This window comes from Madurella fahalii, assembly GCF_045866475.1.
Source record: "Madurella fahalii IFM 68171 DNA, scaffold_4, whole genome shotgun sequence".
Lineage (NCBI taxonomy): Eukaryota > Fungi > Ascomycota > Sordariomycetes > Sordariales > Madurella > Madurella fahalii.
This window is the reverse complement of record NW_027263974.1, coordinates 3,433,220-3,451,752: the sequence shown is the minus strand read 5'-3', so window position 1 is coordinate 3,451,752 and position 18,533 is coordinate 3,433,220. Positions and strand designations below refer to the sequence as shown.

At 53.8% G+C, this 18,533-nt stretch overlaps 5 protein-coding genes across 5 annotated transcripts; 4 read left to right on the top strand and 1 right to left on the bottom strand.

Moving 5' to 3' along the window:
* Window positions 1-1,520: 1,520 nt before the first annotated feature.
* Window positions 1,521-2,145, top strand: MFIFM68171_08002 (uncharacterized protein; the record flags this gene model as incomplete). Its single annotated transcript, XM_071063422.1, has 2 exons — window positions 1,521-1,965; window positions 2,036-2,145. The coding sequence occupies 2 exons, from the start codon at window positions 1,521-1,523 to the stop codon at window positions 2,143-2,145; spliced, it is 555 nt and encodes a 184-aa protein (XP_070919523.1).
* A 241-nt stretch (window positions 2,146-2,386) lies between these two features.
* On the bottom strand, window positions 2,387-5,374 carry MFIFM68171_08001 (Heterokaryon incompatibility domain-containing protein; the record flags this gene model as incomplete). Its single annotated transcript, XM_071063421.1, has 3 exons — window positions 2,387-2,631; window positions 2,719-4,313; window positions 4,395-5,374. The coding sequence occupies 3 exons, from the start codon at window positions 5,372-5,374 to the stop codon at window positions 2,387-2,389; spliced, it is 2,820 nt and encodes a 939-aa protein (XP_070919522.1).
* A 1,794-nt stretch (window positions 5,375-7,168) lies between these two features.
* MFIFM68171_08000 (sphingolipid C(9)-methyltransferase) lies at window positions 7,169-8,875 on the top strand (the record flags this gene model as incomplete). The annotated part of the gene is made up of 4 exons (XM_071063420.1): window positions 7,169-7,270; window positions 7,333-8,456; window positions 8,516-8,624; window positions 8,684-8,875. 4 exons carry the CDS (start codon window positions 7,169-7,171, stop codon window positions 8,873-8,875), a joined length of 1,527 nt encoding a protein of 508 aa, XP_070919521.1.
* A 623-nt stretch (window positions 8,876-9,498) lies between these two features.
* Window positions 9,499-11,122, top strand: MFIFM68171_07999 (S-adenosyl-L-methionine-dependent methyltransferase; the record flags this gene model as incomplete). The annotated part of the gene is made up of 8 exons (XM_071063419.1): window positions 9,499-9,561; window positions 9,721-9,773; window positions 9,836-9,931; window positions 9,993-10,034; window positions 10,113-10,220; window positions 10,290-10,589; window positions 10,660-10,998; window positions 11,068-11,122. 8 exons carry the CDS (start codon window positions 9,499-9,501, stop codon window positions 11,120-11,122), a joined length of 1,056 nt encoding a protein of 351 aa, XP_070919520.1.
* Window positions 11,123-15,042: 3,920 nt separating this feature from the next.
* PMU1 (putative phosphoglycerate mutase pmu1) lies at window positions 15,043-16,186 on the top strand (the record flags this gene model as incomplete). Its single annotated transcript, XM_071063418.1, has 3 exons — window positions 15,043-15,198; window positions 15,253-15,720; window positions 15,776-16,186. 3 exons carry the CDS (start codon window positions 15,043-15,045, stop codon window positions 16,184-16,186), a joined length of 1,035 nt encoding a protein of 344 aa, XP_070919519.1.
* Window positions 16,187-18,533: the final 2,347 nt, after the last annotated feature.

Below are 18,533 nucleotides of genomic sequence, written 5' to 3'. Positions count from 1 at the left end.
CAGTGATGTCCTACTACCAGCAAACGTCGTTCTATGACCTGTGACAGGCGTGTGTCTGTCGCGAGAAGCTCGATTGGTGTAAGCCCGTGGTGCAAGCGGCCTCGCTTCCGCTTTCAAAACTGCACTTCGCTTTGACTCGACAATTTGTAACCTCTAACGACATTTGAAACCGTTTGGGGAGAGCATAGTGATGACCGAAAGACTGTGGCATCCTATCCTAGAACCCGTCCAGATTACACCGATCTTGCTCCAACAGCTGAAACCTTGTCAAAAAAGGGCCAATTCGCAAGTGATGTACGAGTAGCTTCCGGTTTGCTGCGAGTACCCCTACGTTAGAAACACTACATTTTTATTAATGGCGGCCACGCGGAACTACCAAGTGATTTAGAAATCCCATTTGGTTCAATGCGTGGGACAGGCGCAAGTCCTACTAGAGTCCCGAATGGATAGAAAATTAATTAGCTAAATCGGAAAATTCTAGATCTTTGTTAGGCACATTGGCGCCTGCTTATTCAAATGCTTAAGCTTCATCGTCTTCGCCTGTCTTGAGCGCCACCCTTTGGTTCCGACTATTGGATTTGAGGCTGAGCTCCGTGTTGCCAAGGCGCCTCCTAATTAAATTAGGATGTGCCGCACATTTTATTGCGGATGTCGAGCGAACCAGGGACGTACGAAGCGCTCCAATCGAACAAGGACACCTATAAATTAATATATGCTTTAAACTTCAAGAAAATACCCCGTTCGTGCGATATCTTTAGAGCTCACGTAGTCTGGCTCTCCACATATAGGACAAGCTCCTGAATGACTGGTACCGTTATCCGCTCCAATGATAAGGGGCGCGAATCACCTCTGGATCACACTGGGGAGGGTTGAACTCGCCGTCTCGGCGAGTTCTGCCGGTCAGGGCTTACCCAGGTTGAGTTCTCGAGCAGCTATATATCAGATTCTTGAAGCTTCGAAAGGGTCGACTCTGCATGGTGAATGTGTAGTTCCTGTGCTTCCTAGTCTGTCTACGTCCTGAGAGCAATTTCCCCCAAAGATGCATTGTCTTCCCTCGCTGATGTGGTTGGCTGCTAATCAGAGTACAGTGCCTTGAAAGCAAGTTTAAGTCCCCCAGTCTACTAAGCCAACTCACAGCACAATAGCACATTGACTCGAGGCACGTCAAAGCTCCCTGGGACCCCACGCGCTGTCGCTGCTACTGGTAGCTTCACCTGAGACAGGAACAACTTCTATTTCAATGGCGGGAATTACTGGATCATTGACGACCAGATCAACCCCCAGCGAGTGCCGGGCGAGTAGGGCGCAGCGGCTGCAGATGGCCAAATCGACGGACCTCAACACCATCTTTTTGCACCTCTATTGACAGGATATCGAGGCCCGGGATTGGTCGACTTCACTTGCATGAGTGATGTGGCTGGTTGGTTCCAGGCCATCCAAGATCCAGGAACGAAAGCCGTCCTCCGCCCGGGGCCGTACGTGTGCGCCGAGCGCGACGGGGGTGGTCTTCCCCGCTGTACATGAACGACGGCATGAGCGGCTTCAAATGCGGCTACCTTCTGGGAGCCCTCTCCGTTGTCAACGGCAACGACCCCGGAGCGCTATCCCTGAACTGGAGAAGGTCATTTATCGATGTGAGCAGCCTCGACTCGCTGATGAATGGCGAGATATGGAGTACCTGGTTTGACTTGTTGATACCCCAAAAAGGGAACTCCAGCAATCGCGACTCGTCGGGCGAGATTGACTGGATGCTCAACCAGGGGTACAACTTCAGCATCTTCATGTTCTACGGCGGCACTAGCTGGGGCTTTGGCAATGGCGCCGGAGGGCCCGACCCGATTTTACCCTACAACACGAGCTACGACTACGGCGCGGTGCTCGATGAGACGAGGCGCATGACGGTGACGTACGATAAAATGCGATTCGTCATCACTAAGCACGTGTCAAACGTGCCCACCACCCGTCGTTGCTGTCGATCCCCGGCTTTGCCCTCACCCCCGTCGCGAGATGGTTCGATATGGCGAACGGGACCAAGTCATCTTCCCCCAAGGTGATGGAGGATCTAGGACAGACGTTTGGGTATACCTGTACGAGCACGTCGCCACCCCCCCCGCGAAGTTGGTGGCAGGCACTGCCGAGTACTGAAGTGCCTATAAAGGGAACGAGTAGGTACTGAACCTCCTCTTCAGTCACCCGTCAGATCGTTCCCGCAGTAAGTGGTACAATTTGTTGTCATCGATATCATTGAAATTCTGCTTTAACACTGTTGTAACCGCTATTACCGGAAGATTTTACCCTTGTTTTAATCGACTTGAGTTTCAGCCATTGTGTCTCTGCCAAGTTCTGCAATGCGCCATGCACTCAGCAAACCTTATGAGCTGTACATCTACATAATGAACCACCGTGCTTCTCCATCATAGAGCCCTGTCCCGTATCCCATCGGTGACTCCTCAATGGGAGTGGGCACCGGGGGATCTTCGATAGTGACTATATCACTGTTCCCAAGTATGGAACCCCAGTCTGAAACGTCATCAGAATCTTTGCTACACTCCGAGTGTTCATCCGAGGTCATCACCGCATAGTAATCCGCGTTCCTATCGCCGTGACCGGCGGCTATGGATTCCGGTACGTCTTCAAATTAAAGCGTCAGTTCAACTGCCTGATTGAATGCAGTCTCAAGACTGCCAGGGTACGCAAATGAGCAATGAATTAACATACCAAAAAAGCCGGGATCATTAGACCCATCCAGCACTTCCCTGGCATAGTCGCCAGCTGCATAGAGGTCGAGGTATTCGTCGTCAATTTCCGGAAATTGACCATTTGGCCCGCGATATGATGCGTGTCTGTGGACTTCTGCCGAGGAACCCGGCTGATGGGTGCTACCCGATGATCCCTGAGCATCGGGATGGAAGGCTTTAAGCGATTCGAAGCTTGGAAAGCATACAGACGCGACACAGCCGTGCTGGATCTGAATAGACTCTACACGCCGTTCTGCGCCATCGCCACTCACGGCCAAGTTTCGAACGGGACCAACCACAGCATCGACCTCCAGGACCCCCCTTCCGGTCGTGCTAAACGCGCTCTCGAACCACTGCTCAAGTCCGGGGCCGGATTGCGGGAGGGAGCTGGTCTCAACCTGGCTTTTGAACCCCTTGACAAGGTCTGAAATCGACGTCCCGAGGATGGCGCCGTACACGGTACCTGGCATCCAGGAGAACCCAGTAGAGGCCTCTGCAATAGCAATTGTGATGATCAGTTCCAAATCTTTGGAATGGCTTTGGGGGATTTTGACGGCCAGTTGGGTTGATATGGTTGCAGAAACGCCCTGGTCCAACCGATCGATTCGGATGAGAAGCCCAGGTGCTGTCAGGGCAAGACCGCGGCCCTTCGGGTCCAGAACAGCCTTCGTCTCGGCAATCCTCCCGGGATGTACCGGTTGTTGGATTCCCATAAAAGAGGCGGGTGCCCACCCAAAGCCGACTTCGCCCAGGCGTTTCTGGGGCCAGAATATGATATGGCTGGGGAATACCTTCACCATGCGTAGAAAGACCTTCATTCTCCGCCGAGCCAGTTCGTCATCGGGGACGTATTCGTCATCTCGGAGTGGTGTGTTCTTCTTGCGGTACTCATTTCGTATCTCAAACTCAACGCTCTGCAGTCTTTCGAGGTTGAGGCCTATAAGCGTGCCAAGGCAGATGGTCTCGTCGCTCTTCCAGGACGTTGAACGCAGCGGCAACTGGAAAAGAGACTGTTCAAGCGGCTCACTGCGAACGGCCTTCACGCCGAAGGGAGCGAAGGCGTCGTTCCGCAGAAAGTCTCGGAGGAGCAAGAATGGTCCTATAGACTTGTTGATCGCCTCTCGTGGAAATGTGACGCAGTGACCTGTGGCCACAGATCTGTATACTCCGGGAGTGTCAAGGGTTTTTGCAATAACAGCCTTGTCCGAGAATTGCAGCAGAAGTCTGTTTGCTATTATGCCTTCTTGGAATGTCCATAATCGTCCGTTCCAGTTTGTGAAATACAAGCCAAGGGCTATTTCGCTCTCGGGATCGGTCGTGGCGATATTCTCAAATGTAGACGAGAGAACTAGGACTGCCGAAGCAGCTTTGTAAATGTTGGCCATCATGGAAATGGCTTTCCTCCTGATGGCTCTCATCTTCCCGCCTACTGGAACACCGAGTGTGTCGATCCAGAAGTATTGAGAAGAATCCAGGTTCCCGGAAGCTACCGCGGCTTGGATGAGGCGGTGGATGCGGTCGAGCTGACATTCTGGCAGGGCGTTGTTCTCCAGGTTTCCCAGTCCGTCACTCCACCTGGAGCCGGAGACAATACGTTAGCAGTTTTGAAATGGCTCGAAGCGAACGAGATAAGTCTTTGGGAAGACGGTCACTCACACGTGAGAGATCACCAGATATGGTGGTTCCGCCACGCCTCTCCCAACCATTCGACATGGTCGAGTCTTCAACTGTTTTTTGTGCGGGTCCCACTCAACCACAGGAACATCACCATCTTCGATAATCTTCACTACTAACTCAACATCAATGTCTACCACCCCTTGGCACCCATTGCTCCCGCACACATGCTTCTGCTTGTAAGTCGCTCGTTCGACATTGCGTGCAGTACACGCCTTCTCGGTACAAGCTTCATGGGAGATGTGTGCTTCCAGCCTTGGCATCCTCGAGAGATAGTAATGCCCATCGACGTTAATCTCCCTCATGAATCTATCCACATCCCTCGGGCACCAACCCTTGCGGAGGAGACGGCGCTTGAGCACTGTCGAGGCGCCCCAGTGGCTACTCGTGCGGATTATGTCGAAATACGTCGTCATAGCAGTAAACAGCGTGTGTCCGAGGGCGATGATGGATAGCCAAACGAGTTCGGGAAGGGGTGAAGTACCAAGCTCATGCATCGGTGATTCATCGTTCCCGTTTCGTGCTTTGTAATAGGGGATACAGTATTGATCGACGTAGCCCGCGACAGTTCGGAGGATGCGGGCTATCTTCGTAGACTGTTCAATGTGAGCTGGTGTTGCCTTGCCTCCCAGCTGCCGAACGTTGTGTCGCCATTGACGGAGAAAAGAAGGCAGACGTCGAGTCGAGATAAAACTGCCCGTCTCATCAAGGAGGTCAGACTGCTCTATGTGGACTCCAGCAACGGCCAGCACTTCGATTGCGCATCCAAAATAGAGCCAATTCTGGAAGAACGACTGCACCCTGGCTGTGGTCAGACCGCCTTGTCCCGCCAACGCCTCCTCGTCCCAATGCTCCCGCACTGGGTAGCCTTCGAAGCCACCATTGCCGCGAGCGTATGGCCCGAGCGTAAGGTTAGGGATTCGTATATGTGCTTTGCCCTTGGGAATCTGGAAGTGATCCATCCGGCCCGGAAGCAGAGCGCGTATAGATGTGCGTACTGATATGTGTGTTCAGTTAAAGCATGTGCGGGGTGCTCAGCCGAGAACAAAGTTGCCCCGCAGAAGGGTAGGGGATGTCACACGTCGCTTACCCAGCTCACCCAGGTCAGGCAACCCTTTCCCTGTACAGTACAGTACTCGCCCAAGTATCGCCTAGCCTCGCTTAGAGCAACCCAAAGTAGTAGAGTAGAGCTATTCGGTAAAGCGGATTCGATGGAAAGCCCAATGCTGCGGGGGTGCTTGTCGGCCTGCGCTTGGTGGATACGTTAGTGACGGTAATAGTTAATAAGGTAGATATCCTCGTGGTTGCAGGCTTGCTCTCGCACCTGGGCTCTGCGAAAGTGCTGCTAATATCAGACTCTCTCTGAATTATACAGCACGCTGTTACCGATCTGGGCAATAGTATGCATGGAGAAGTGGAAGATGAATTGGACCCAGAGGCTCTGCCCACGATCGCTGCAATTCCATGTGGCCAAATGTGCCAATTCCGAGCGAGACGAAAAACGCTAGGTGAGGTGTTGGTAAGACCCCTGAGGTAACAGGAGTTGACTGCTTAGACCCGGGAACAGGCTTCCGCTGCCCTTAGGTACCTACCGTACTCACGACTTTAGTAACAGCCTGAGGCTACCTCGGCTAGAAGCTGTTCCTCGGTCTAGTAGCCTCCATGCCCTACAACTTACGCTTGGCCAGTGCCTGTAATCCAGTATTTTTGATATCACCAGTTAAAGACAGAGAAAATGTTTGACCAGAGGAAAACGGGCATCCAACTCAATTAGCGCCTCTAGGATGGCAAATGCTGCAGCCCATCCTCCAGAGGCATGCCGCATAACCAGTCTTGCATTCCCTGTCCTATGTCCAGGAGTTTTAGCGCTGTGCTGCTGTCTTTCATTGACTGCAGCTTGGCTAGCATGTAACTGGCAGCTGTTTTCGGCGGTCCGCAGCTCGTGGTGCATCGCCATGCGGGGCCGGGAGGCCGGGCTTGAGGCCGGGCTTCTGGCCGGGCTGCTCCATGGCTTTGGACTACAGATGCCTCTCTCTACTTAGGTACGTTTCTGCAGTACATCTTGCATCGTCACTGCATCCCGTTGCAATAAATCCCAAAGTGACGGATTTTGCCCTGGGTTATCCAGGAGAGGAAAACCTTGCAAGGTTTTGAAGGGCCGCAGCCAATTATGGCCCGGTATTGTCTGGGACGTCAGAGCACCAGAGCTGAGCGGCATGGTGATTCCTCCGGGATTCGGCTGCAGCTGATTGCAGGATTCGCGTGTGAACTACTGCAGGACCCGGGTTATTGACATGCCTTTAACATGTTTGGCAGGGCCAACATGAAATGTATGCAGCAATGTTAGGGACAAACTGATGCCACAGCTCTTTGCAAGCGTGGGAGCCATCCGGACTGTCCTTGTCTGTGTTGTACGAAGGTACCTTACTGTCCAAGAGAGTCCGACACGTAGTACTGTACAGTACCAATGGTCGCAATCAATTAGGAAGCAGGAGTGCACCGTAATCCTAGGCGCATCCTGGGAGATTAGGTCGCCAAGCGATCGTCCCGTTACAGTGATGGCGCTCTGCCTGCACAAGGATGCTTGGGAGCAATGAATTCGGCAAAAAGAGCGGTGTATTCGCCTCTGTCCCGCCCCCGGGCCGTCCTGCCAGCAGCTGCAGGAGCGCAAACTCTTTCTGCCATCATGCTTCATCTTCTCTCCGATTGAAAAGTTTACCATTACGCGCCATTCAACGCGCGGCACCGTATCAATCATGTCAGGCGACATAGGCCCAGATTTCCCATTCAAGCCCACGCCGCCGGCGCCGGCGCCGACGCTCAAAATCGAGCATGATTGCGGCGTCAAAATCACGACAGTAGGTCCCGCCGTTGCATCCGATTTCCGTCGAACACTCCCACTTACCACCTGCAAACCCAGTCTCCGGCCATCCACAACCCGCCGCTGCCCGCCGACGGCCCCGGCAACGTCAGCTTCTCCAATACCCTCTTGATCTCCCTGCTCATTGGTGTGCCGACGTACCTATCATGGAAGGTTGGCGGTGGTTTCAAGACGACCGTCTTCTTCTTTCTCATCACCCTGTTCCCCATCCTAATCGCCTTCTGGACCGTTGCATCCTCGACGAGCCCCCGCATGAATGAGCGGGTCAAACTCCCGGGGCTTCCGGTAGAGCACTATGTGACCTTCCACAAGGAAGAGGATCGTATCAAGTGGTGCGGCCGCAGCAAGGTCCCCATCGAGACCTTCATGCGCAAGTACTTTGACGGCGACGCCGATTTCAAAGGCGATGTCCTCGATGTCCTCGAGTACCGCCACGACTGGGCCTCCTTCCGTTTCACCTGGGAGCTGTTCCGCTTCATCCTCCTCAAGTTCTTCACCGACGTCCTGGTCCACAGCCGCTCCCAGGACGAGGAGCAGGTTCGGGACCACTACGACCGTGGGGATGACTTTTATGCCTGGTTCCTGGGGCCGCGGATGGTGTACACGTCTGGCATCATCTCAGACCCCACCAAGGAAGAGACTCTCGAGCAGCTCCAAGACAACAAGCTCGCCATTGTGTGTGAGAAGGTTGAGCTGAAGCCTGGCGAGACCCTCTTGGATATCGGCTGCGGTTGGGGCACGCTCTGCAAGTTTGCCAGCGTGAATTACGGCGCCAGCGCGACAGGCGTCACCCTTGGTCGCAACCAGACAGCGTGGGGCAACGAGACACTCCGCAGGGCCGGCGTTCCCGAGACTCAGAGCAGGATCCTCTGCATGGACTACCGTGATATTCCCAAGGGCAAGTACGACAAAATCACCTGTCTCGAGATGGCGGAACACGTCGGCATCTTCAAAATCACCAACTTCCTTCGACAATGCTCGGATCTGCTCGAAGATGACGGAATCATGCTCCTCCAGGTGGCGGGCATCAGGCAGCATTGGCAGTACGAGGACCTGGTTTGGGGCTTGTTTATGAACAGATATGTTTTCCCTGGCGCCGATGCGTCCACTCCACTCTCCTACTACGTTGGTTTCTGCGAAAAGGCTGGATGGGAGGTCAAGGCGTACGTTTGAGCTGCAGAATCTATCTGGACAATGACGACCTTTACTGACGGGATTCAAGCGTTGACACGATCGGCGTGCATTACTCTGCCACCATCTGGCGCTGGTACCGGAATTGGCTAAACAACGAGAAGGACGTCACGGCTAAGTATGGGGCGAGATGGTTCAGGGTGAGTAGCTGGGTGGTCAACGGGGTTTACATGAAGTCCGCAGCTGATCAAATCCCAAGATCTGGAAGTACTTCCTCGCATCCGCCACCATCGCTTCTCGTCAAGGCTCGGCCGCCTGCTATCAACTCACTCTGGTCAAGAACCTCAACAGCGTGCACCGCATCAACGGAGTTCCCACCCAGTACTCCCTTGCAGGCATGTTAGAGGCCAGCAAGAAGGCTGGTCGGGCAGCTTTCCCGGAGAACCGGTGAGACGGGGTATTGGATGTCTCTTTAAGAGGCAAGCGCACGTGCTTCGTCGCACAGGGGTATTTTTGACTTGGTGTATGATACAGAAAAGGCAGCAGACGCGGTAAAAGAGTGGTGTAGTAGTAGGCGATGATTACAGGTCTTGATAGAGGGGTGGAGCATAGGCAAGGCCATGGCTCTAGCCGAAGGCACAACCTGACAGGCACCAACAACGCAATGCTCCCAACATGAGAGGGACTGAATCTCATCTTGGGCTCCGTCTTCTAGGATTGTTTACTTTTCCATACGAGAGCGATAGTGACTTCGCAAATGCGGTGTTAGACAATAAGCCCGGCCGCTAAGCTCCTTTTGCGTATACCCCGCACATCTGCATGGCTCATCTACCGGGGGTGAGCGCCAGGGGGCGAGTAACTGCACAGAATGGGAGGGCAATACCCCCACGATCGAGGCGCTAGTGGATGGCGGATCGTTGAGGGGTAACCAACCACAAGCCAACCCTCGTATTCCGTTGTGGAATTTTTAAAAGGCCGCTTGCCTTCAGCTCCTCAAGTCGTTATCTTCATATCCCGTTTTATTATTACCATCTTCGCCATTGTCCTCACCGTCCAAAGACGACCGGCGATTAAATGGCTGACCCAAAACAAGCCCAAGCCCCAGCCCAAGCCCCAGCCCAGGATCTGATCGAATTTGTAAGTCCCGAAGTCCGCGTGCGGTACGGCGTGGTCGGTCACGGGAAGCCCTAAATCACTGTCGCATACTGGCACCGGCACGCCGCACACACGGATACCACCACATAATGCTCTATGATGGTGTCTAGTGCACTCCACTAACCGTCTCTTCATTCGCAGGACCCGGCGCTTGAGGGTGAGGGGGATTATGATTCTGATGTTGACGATGATAGGTAGGCCCCACGCTAATTAAGGTATCGTGTCATCATCTCGTTGCTGACACATACCATTCAAGCATCCGGGACTCCGCCACGTCCATTACATCGAGCCTTTTCGCATATCGTGAGCTTCACGGAAGGACATACCAAGCTTCCCGGACCACCGAGTACTGGTATGGTTGTCTGAGAATTTAAGATGGTCTGAATCAGGTTAATGATAAGTAACCTCCACAGGGCGCCAAATGACGATAAACACATCGGGGCTTTCGACGTCGCGTAGGTCTCACTCTAAAGCACCTTTCACGCTGTATCATTTGCACGAAGCTTCTAACGGTAACACACTCCTCTTGGCAGGCACCAATGGCTCACCATGATGCTGGGCGACCAGCTATATGCGGCTCCGATTGGCGACGACCCCCGGCGGATCCTCGACGTCGGAACCGGCACGGGCATTTGGGCTATGTTAGTCCCTCTTCTAGCAATCATCTCAATCCCTACCCCGAGATGCCACCTTGCCTGACAGCGTCGCAGTGACATGGCGGACAAATTCCCCGCTGCTGAGGTCATCGGAACCGACATCTCGCCGACCCAGCCCGGCTGGGTTCCTCCTAACCTGAGCTTCCAGATCGAAGACGCCCAGCTAGACTGGACCTTTGAGCCGGAGTCCTTTGACTTTATCCACGTGCGCTACATGCACGCCGCCGTCGCCGACTGGCCTCGGTTCTACGAGCAGATGTACAAATCCCTCAAGCCGGGCGGCTGGTTCCAGCATATTGAGCCCAACATCGAGCTGCGCTGTGACAACCCGGCAGTCAAATTCGACGAGAACCAGTATGTCGTGTGCAAGAATGCCGGTCCCCAACGACGAACACTAGGGAGCACTGCTAAAAACCGGCCCTAGCGTCTACCGCCAATGGGCGAAGCTCTTTTACGACGCGGGCGAGAAGATCGGGCGCACGTTTCGCTTCGACGGCGAGAACATGGTCAAGTACGCCACCGACGCCGGCTTCACGGAGATAATGCACCGCAAGTTCAAGGTGCCGCACGGCCCCTGGCCGAGGGATCCACGCCTCAAGGAGATGGGCACCTATATCGGCCTCTACATGAACATGAGTCTGGACGGCTTCGCGCTGTATCCGATCGGCCAGGTATTGGGCTGGTCGCTGGATGAGGTCCAGGCTCTCGTAGCGCAGATGAGAGCGGCGATCAAGAACCCCAACAATAGGACGAACTCGGATATGTAAGTGTGTGTTTTGCTACCTGTAGCGTGAGAGTCGAGGAGTGCCTTGGCTGACGGGACGATCTGTAGGCATATGGTATATGGACAGAAGCCTGATGGGCCTGTGAAGTCTACCGCTCCTTAAAAGTGAGTTGGGGAAAACTGCCCCCCCAGAGAACAGAGTCCCTCTGATCAGAGAGCCATACTTACTGGAATGGCGCCCCGGGGGCTGGAACTTGCCGCGGGCCCATTTTTCTTTTGCACCATAAGTAGGGCCGTCCTGACCATTGCTCCTTAGACAGGACAATCAATTCAGCACTCTTTTCCACACCTGTTGTAGGCTCAGTTGACGAGCTTTCTTTGCGTGCAAAGCGATCTCCCTCTGACCAGAGGTAGCTCTATCTGCATATACTGAATGCCATTGTCATGAATCTGGCAGCAGGCGTCAAAGTCCCTAGCAACCTCCGGCGACATGTCCACGCACCACTATTCATAAAATTAGCTTAGTACGTCTCGGCGTACTACTACCTGGAGGTTGCTGGATAAGGCAAGTATCATGATAAGAGTACGTACGTTCTTGTCGTCCAGGGTACCTCCAGCGAATGCACAACATCCTACGGAGTCGGGACAGATGCAGTCGTACTTGCACTCGGCCTGTCTCGCATTGAGCGGGGCAGGCGACGAACCGGGAGCGGCGAACGAGCCGGTGGCGAGGGCAACGAGAACGGCCGTGGTTGAGGTCGCTGTTTGCTTGTTTATCTTGGCTGTCTGGGACAGAGCTGTGAAGGCTTGATGGTTTGTAAGGAGCAGAGTTGGGAGCAGAGAGGCAGGTTACGGAAAACACTTTATAAGCAGCACTTGGCGACGAGGCTGCCGACAAGCCGCCGGCCCCCACCGGAAACACGGGAGCGGAACTACGGCGTATGCTTATTGGAGGGTCACGAGAAACCTCCTGGCAGTAGAGCATAATACTGCTGGTGACGCAGTTGGTAATGCGTCAGAGGTAAATGCATTCCTACCGCCCCAATCTCTGCCGCAAAGCGTACTACGTCGTAGGTAGGCAGGCATGGTGTTTAAACCGCCATAACACCGCGTAAGATTTGACTTCGCGCTCCTCTGGTTTTTTTAATCCTTCTGCTGGCTACGGACGGCCTACTTGTCCCCAGATGGATGAGGCCAAGGGTTTCCCACAGCGGAATTATTGAACCTGCACAACAGAAATCGGCCCGGCAGGCAGTCGACGGAACTAATGGCAAAAGACAGCTGTTGCTTAATCCAATGAAGGTAAGGTATTTTATCATTCTTCATACACCGCTTTACCCTAACTTAGGATGTGCCGGTCCTTCTACCGCTATATACATAAGAAAACCGTACCGTATCGGCCGGGCAGAGAAACTGCATCAACAGGTAATAGGAAACAAATAGTGGTGTTTTTACAACCCCAGAAGGCTAGCATCAAGCGTGTAATGCATGGTACATTATGTATCTCGCCACGTCACCCCCAGTAATTAGTAGTACGTGGGCTGAGCACCTGGGGCTAGCTCAACCCTGTCAATAAGGTATGATGGGGAATTGTGAGCGATATTTCCTCAACCAACTGTGCATCAACTGTGATTCCCCGACACCACCAAGATCAAATCACCGTTCGCCCAAGCGGCCGCCGAGCCGCCTGCCACACACGGTTCTCCCGCTGCACAGCCGGCCACGCAGTTATCGGCAACCCAGTATAGCGGGTAGGCACAGTCGTGGCAGCGGCTCGTCGCCCGGCCTGCGCGTGGATGACTGCCTCCCACCTGCCCTCGGAGATCCGAACGAATTCGACCGGGATATTCTCGCCCACGCACTGCTGTGCGTTCAGCGCGTAAAGGTAGGCCGCCCAAGCTCTGGTTGCGTTGACAGGTGCTAAATCTTGGCCGTCCTTCTCGCAAATTTCGAGCAGTTGATCCAGAACGAATCGCACGTCAATATACTTCGTCGCGAGCACTGCGTATCAAAATAACGCCAGCGAGTGGGCAAGATCGAACTTTGCTGCCGACTTATGGTCTAGTACCTACTACGGATAGGCTATAAGACACATTATTAGCAAAGAGCGTGAATCCTGCACGTATAGAACAACTAATTACCTACATGCTGGGGGGGGGGGGGGTCTTGGTTATGATGTTGCTATGCCCTGATCGTAACTAGTCCGTGGCACACAGCCTCATTCCTCCGGCTAGGCGGCTAGCTTGGCCTGGGGAGGGGGCAACCGTACCGCGAAAGGCCGGATGGAAACCTGGACTAGATACTCCAGGCTTCTCCGCTCCACAGATCCCGTCAGTCGCAAACGCCAAGGCCTTTTGCTCCTGGTTCAAATCCATCACCTCGGGACTCTGGAAGTAATCCATCGGCTCCACTGATTCCTGCTTGTTCTGGCTTTTGTTAGGCATGTGGTGTCATGTGACGTCCACGCACGATCCGAAGAACTGACCGATGTGATAATTGGATGACATCTCGAGTCTGAGAACATTAGAACACTAAGAGGACCCCTCACGGGATCTCTGTGACAGGAAACTGATTTTTAGGAATCAAGAATCAGCCTCCTGTCACAATAGAGACTGTTCCTCACACCTAACCCGATCATCAATCGTTGTTGAACTGTGTGTCCGTGTTCCTCGACGTTTTTTTGGAATAGCCCCTGGTGGGCTCCAGGCACCAAGCTAGCATATTTCGGCATACAGGACGTTGAGATTGTCATGAGGTCAACGTGGATATCACGGGTCTTCTGGTAGACCAGATAATCCTTGGTCGCCGACCCTGATTCAGTGTGCAAGTCTTGTGTCTTCCCTTTAAAGATGTGGAGACCGTAGTTAAGAGTATACCGCTACATTTCGGCGTCGACATCTACATTTGTGCAGCTAGCCCGTTGCTCGCATCGTGTGTATTACTCTAAATTCAATTACTCCGCAGAAGTCTAGGTCTAGGGATGCTCTGTAGATTTATAGTTAAAATAGGCAGGTCTAGATCCTTAGGAGTGAAATAATGCAGAAACACACATCTACACCCACATACCCATCAAAACAAGGGGGAGGGTAAGACGTCTAAAACCAGACAGACAAGATAGACAAGACAGGCCAGGCGGCACCACCACAAATTGGGTCCCTGCAGCCTAAACAAGGTCAAAACAACATTTGCAGGTAAAGCTCCTTCTGATCAGAGAGATCTCACTTTGCATGCAGAGAAAACTTGTCAATTAAGCCTGCAACAGGTGTGGAAAAGAGCGCTGAATTGATTGTCCTCCCTAAGGAGCAATGGCCAGGACGGCCGTACGTATGGTGCAAAAGAAAAATGGGCCCGCGGCAAGTTCCAGCCCCCGGGGTGCCATCCTAGCAACTGTGTCCCTCTGGGGGCAGTTTTCCCCAACTCGGTCGCCTGGAAGGATCGCCAACCCTGCTTTGGAGTTTAGACTATGACATTTTCGGTTAGCAGGCGTAGAAGTAAAATAGACTTCAATCGATGTAAACAATTCAATAGCATATTAGTTTTAGTGCGGTCCTGATGCTTTATGCTACCGAAAGCGATAATTATATCCACTGTAACGGCGGGGATCCTTGACAGGTTCTACATTTGGACGACCGTGAGACAGAAATTGCAAACCTAGCTAGTGCCTGGCTGTGGATAGCATGTGCGAAGAACTTGAAAGGACCCCGCTGTGGTCACGACGGTATATTCGGGGGGTTCTTTGGCGAAAAGTGGCCGCGGAACTCCTTGGGTATACTACAATTCGGAGGTGGTGAAACTGGACATAATTAGGTACTACTACTCATGTAGAAGAGGCGGTGGGTCATTGCTGGCATCAATCTCCGTGGAAAGTAGTAGGCCAGTGGTAGAGGAATAAGGTTATTGCGGATGTAGGACATGGTAATATGTGGCAATTGTATTTAGCCAGCTCAGGCTCCGGCCTCCCCACCATCCGCTGGTGACCTCATGACGAAAACTCTTTGAGATGCCCAACAACTTGTTCTGGAAACCGAACCTAGACTAACCAACGGCACAACCCCTTGCATGTCCGGCTCTCTCATTAAAACCATGCTGTCGAAACTCCGCTGGGGCACCACACTAGCTCTTGTTGCCATTCTGCCAGGATCCGTCGCGGCGGCTTCGAAAATATCCTTCGAATACAGCACCGAGCCCGGGTATTTCACCCAGGAAGATCCTTCCATCAATGGCAATCCCCCAGACTATGTAATTGCCTGATCATCTAGACACTGCCATCAAGCTGGATACTAACGACCACAGACTAAAATCGAGTACGGCCTCATCGACCGACCCTACGCAACCGACTCAACCTTTGATCCAACTGGACAGAAGCCCAAATGGGAGCGCTTCGCAAACTTCGTAACATCCCTCAACCATCGCGCCGGCACAGGCGCCGTTTACAAACTCCTCTACCTAGCCCGACACGGCGAAGCGTACCATAATGTCGCCCAGTCCTACTACGGCGCTAGGTGCTGGGACTGCTACTGGTCTCAACAAGACGGCAACGGCTCGGCCACATGGAGAGATGCCGAGATGACTCCCAACGGGATTCGCCAAGTGCTCGCGTCGAACGCGTTCTGGAGAGATACGGCCCCGGCACTGAAGATTCCCTTTCCCGAGTCGTTCTATGTTAGTCCCATGGCAAGGACCTTAGCCACGGCAAACCTGACCTTTGCCTCGCTGCCTCTCTGGAGTGAATCTCGGCCTTTCGCGCCGACCGTCAAAGAGGTGAGTGGTTGATGCCCGATGAGATGCCCCCGGGGACTGATTGATGGATGCACAGCGTCTCCGGGAGGCAATCAACGCCTGCACCTGCGCGTGGCGCCACCCCAAGTCGTGGATCTCGGAGCGCTTTCCAACCTACGTTTTTGAGCCTGGGTTTGCCGAGGATGACGAGGTCTTCAGCGGGAAGTCAGTCGAGTCCCCTTCGGCACAAACTGCCCGCATTAGATTGTTCCTGGACGAGCTCTTTTCGACGGATAACAACACCTTCATATCCGTCACAACGCATGGCGTCAACATCAACCCTTTGCTCGGCATCATTGGCCATCCCAATCCCAAGTTCAGCGTTCCTACGGGTCAGGCTATTCCGGTGTTGGTGAAAGCGGAGAGGGTGCCGGACGCTGGATCAGAACCGCTTGTTGACCCCCCGACCCCCGCTGAGAGCTGTGATCCCTGTGGCCCTGGCATGTAAAGACTAGGAAAGGGAGGGTGCTTCTTGCACTCGCTGTTGTATTTGGGCGACGGTATCAAGGAGAAGTGTAGAGTCAGGCCGAATCATAGCTTCACGTTTAGAACTTAGTAGTCCCTGCAAGTCTAAACCACATTGGACGCATCTCAAAACGCTACAAGGAGCAGTCCCCCTATTGTGTTTCGTATGAGGTCCGCTATCCACCAACTCGATGTCAGTATGTGACCAACCAGCGCTATCATCGCCCCGACGGTCTGTGCGGGGTTGCTGGCATCGCTGTCAAGCCCAGCTCTCTCTATGCGTTATTTGGCATGACCGGAATGCCTCTACGTTCCTCATTCTGGCCGCGCCAATCTGTCCTCTCTTAAACGCGTAGAGGATAACACCCCCCAACCACAACCTGCAAGAATCATTAAAGTGGATGAGGCACGGGATCGGCAGCTGCAGGGGTAATGGGATGCTCCACGGGCGGGTCGAGCGGTTTGGCCTCGTCAACGGACCAGGGTGACGTCAACGCGAGACTATAGAAGACCGCCGCGTCGCGGGAACGAAAAGACGGTGTGGCGGGTGGGGGCGCGCAAGTGCACCGCTATCCTCAAGGACAAAGCCTATTTCCCTTCTTGCTCATGTCCAGTGACGATCCGGTGCCGAGTGCGTATCGCTTTAGCTCCGCGGCCAACATCACGAGAGTAGGAGCGGGCACGGGGAGCATCAATGGATCCGTGCCATAAACGCTCTCTCGCCAAAGCGGGAGATGAGCGCGGCGCATCGCCCGGTGTCTATCCTACGCCTTCTCGGCTACTCCGTATTCGGCGGGGTACGTGAGACGCTTGCCGAGTACCTAAGAAGGCATCGATGTCGTTTTGAGCCTTTGATGTCGGGCGGGATCATGCGGGCTAGGGGCTTGACGCAGGAACTGATTGCTTGGTGATTGCCTCGAGTGTGTGTTCTTCCGCTAATGCCTAGGCCCAAGGTGGTTAATGCTGGCATTGTTGGACCGTCTCTAGGTGAATTCATGTGTCAGCAACGTCGAATTCGCGGGACGCAATACCAGAGAGATACTCGAACTATGCGGCTTCCAATTGCCCACCCGTCGAGCCGAGTGAATCTGGTTGTGGGCATTTATCAGGCGGAAAGCTGGCGCGGCTCTTTGATTGCGAGTCCCGTGTGATCCAGCCCTTTCCGGACGACCTCTCGTTTGGGGATGTGGCGGCCATACCAATTGTATACGCGGTCTGCTATCGTGCTCTGTTGGTCGTTGCACGTCTCAAGCGAAGCAAGGAAACCCTGATCTACTGCGGAGTGGCGCTGTGTCGGACAAGTCGTTATCCGGCTAACGCAGTACGCCGGGGCTAAGGTCTTCACCATGTTGAGTACCTCCAAGAACAGAGTGTTCCTTCTTGAGACGTTTGGTCTGTCGGACAACCACATCCAGTCGAGTCGGGAACCAACCGATTTCTCGCTCGGCATCCATGCGCGCCATGGACGACCCCGGCGTGGACGTTGTGCGGAAAGCCATGAAGTGGGAGGATCTGCGTTGCTTCGATGGAGTGCCTTAGCTTCGTGTATCCGGTTCGTAGAGCTCGAAGAGGAAGACGTAAACGGCGTCTGCCGATTGCCCAGTTCTTCAGGACGGTCAGCTTTGCGGCCGTCAAGCGTGCGGCGTACCACGCTCGATAACCCACCGCTCACGGATCGCATCATCGGCAATGTCAGGGGGCTGGGGTAATGGCAGGGTGGTCGCCGCGCCGGCCCGTTCACTCCGAATGACTGGTTTTTCCAACATCCAGGTAGCCTTTCCGAGAGGTACGGACCGGGAAGCATATGGGCAAAGTCGTTGCGGTGTCGAAGCTTGGCGCGGCCGTGCTCGCGGGTTGATGTGAAAAGGAACCTGGGAACTTACTCGCTAATCAGACCGATGCAAACTGGAACTGTACTGAATAAATATATTGAACTGGAAAATGGGCCCTGGGGTCACCTACGTGCTCGCAGGCAAACGGAAAGGCATATGCCTAGGCATGACCCGCTGGGTGCCCGAAAGGGGCAGAATGTATCGTGTTTGTTGTCCGCTCCGGCGTCACATCCGAGACGTCTATAGTGCTGGTATCAGAGCTAGATGCGGTAGGTTGCTACGTAGCCGGCCGCCGCTGCGATGTTGGAGAGAGTGTGCAACTCTTTTTCGGCAATGTCAGAATCCGCGAAGACACGCCGCCGGTCAAAGTTTGCATCTAGGGGGCAATAATTCTGACGGAATCCGTCTTCGCCCAGACGACGGACGAGGACTATTTGGCAGCCTTCATACCTAAAATACAGGGTGTCTGGAACTCGCGCAAGCTGCTCCCTAAAGGAT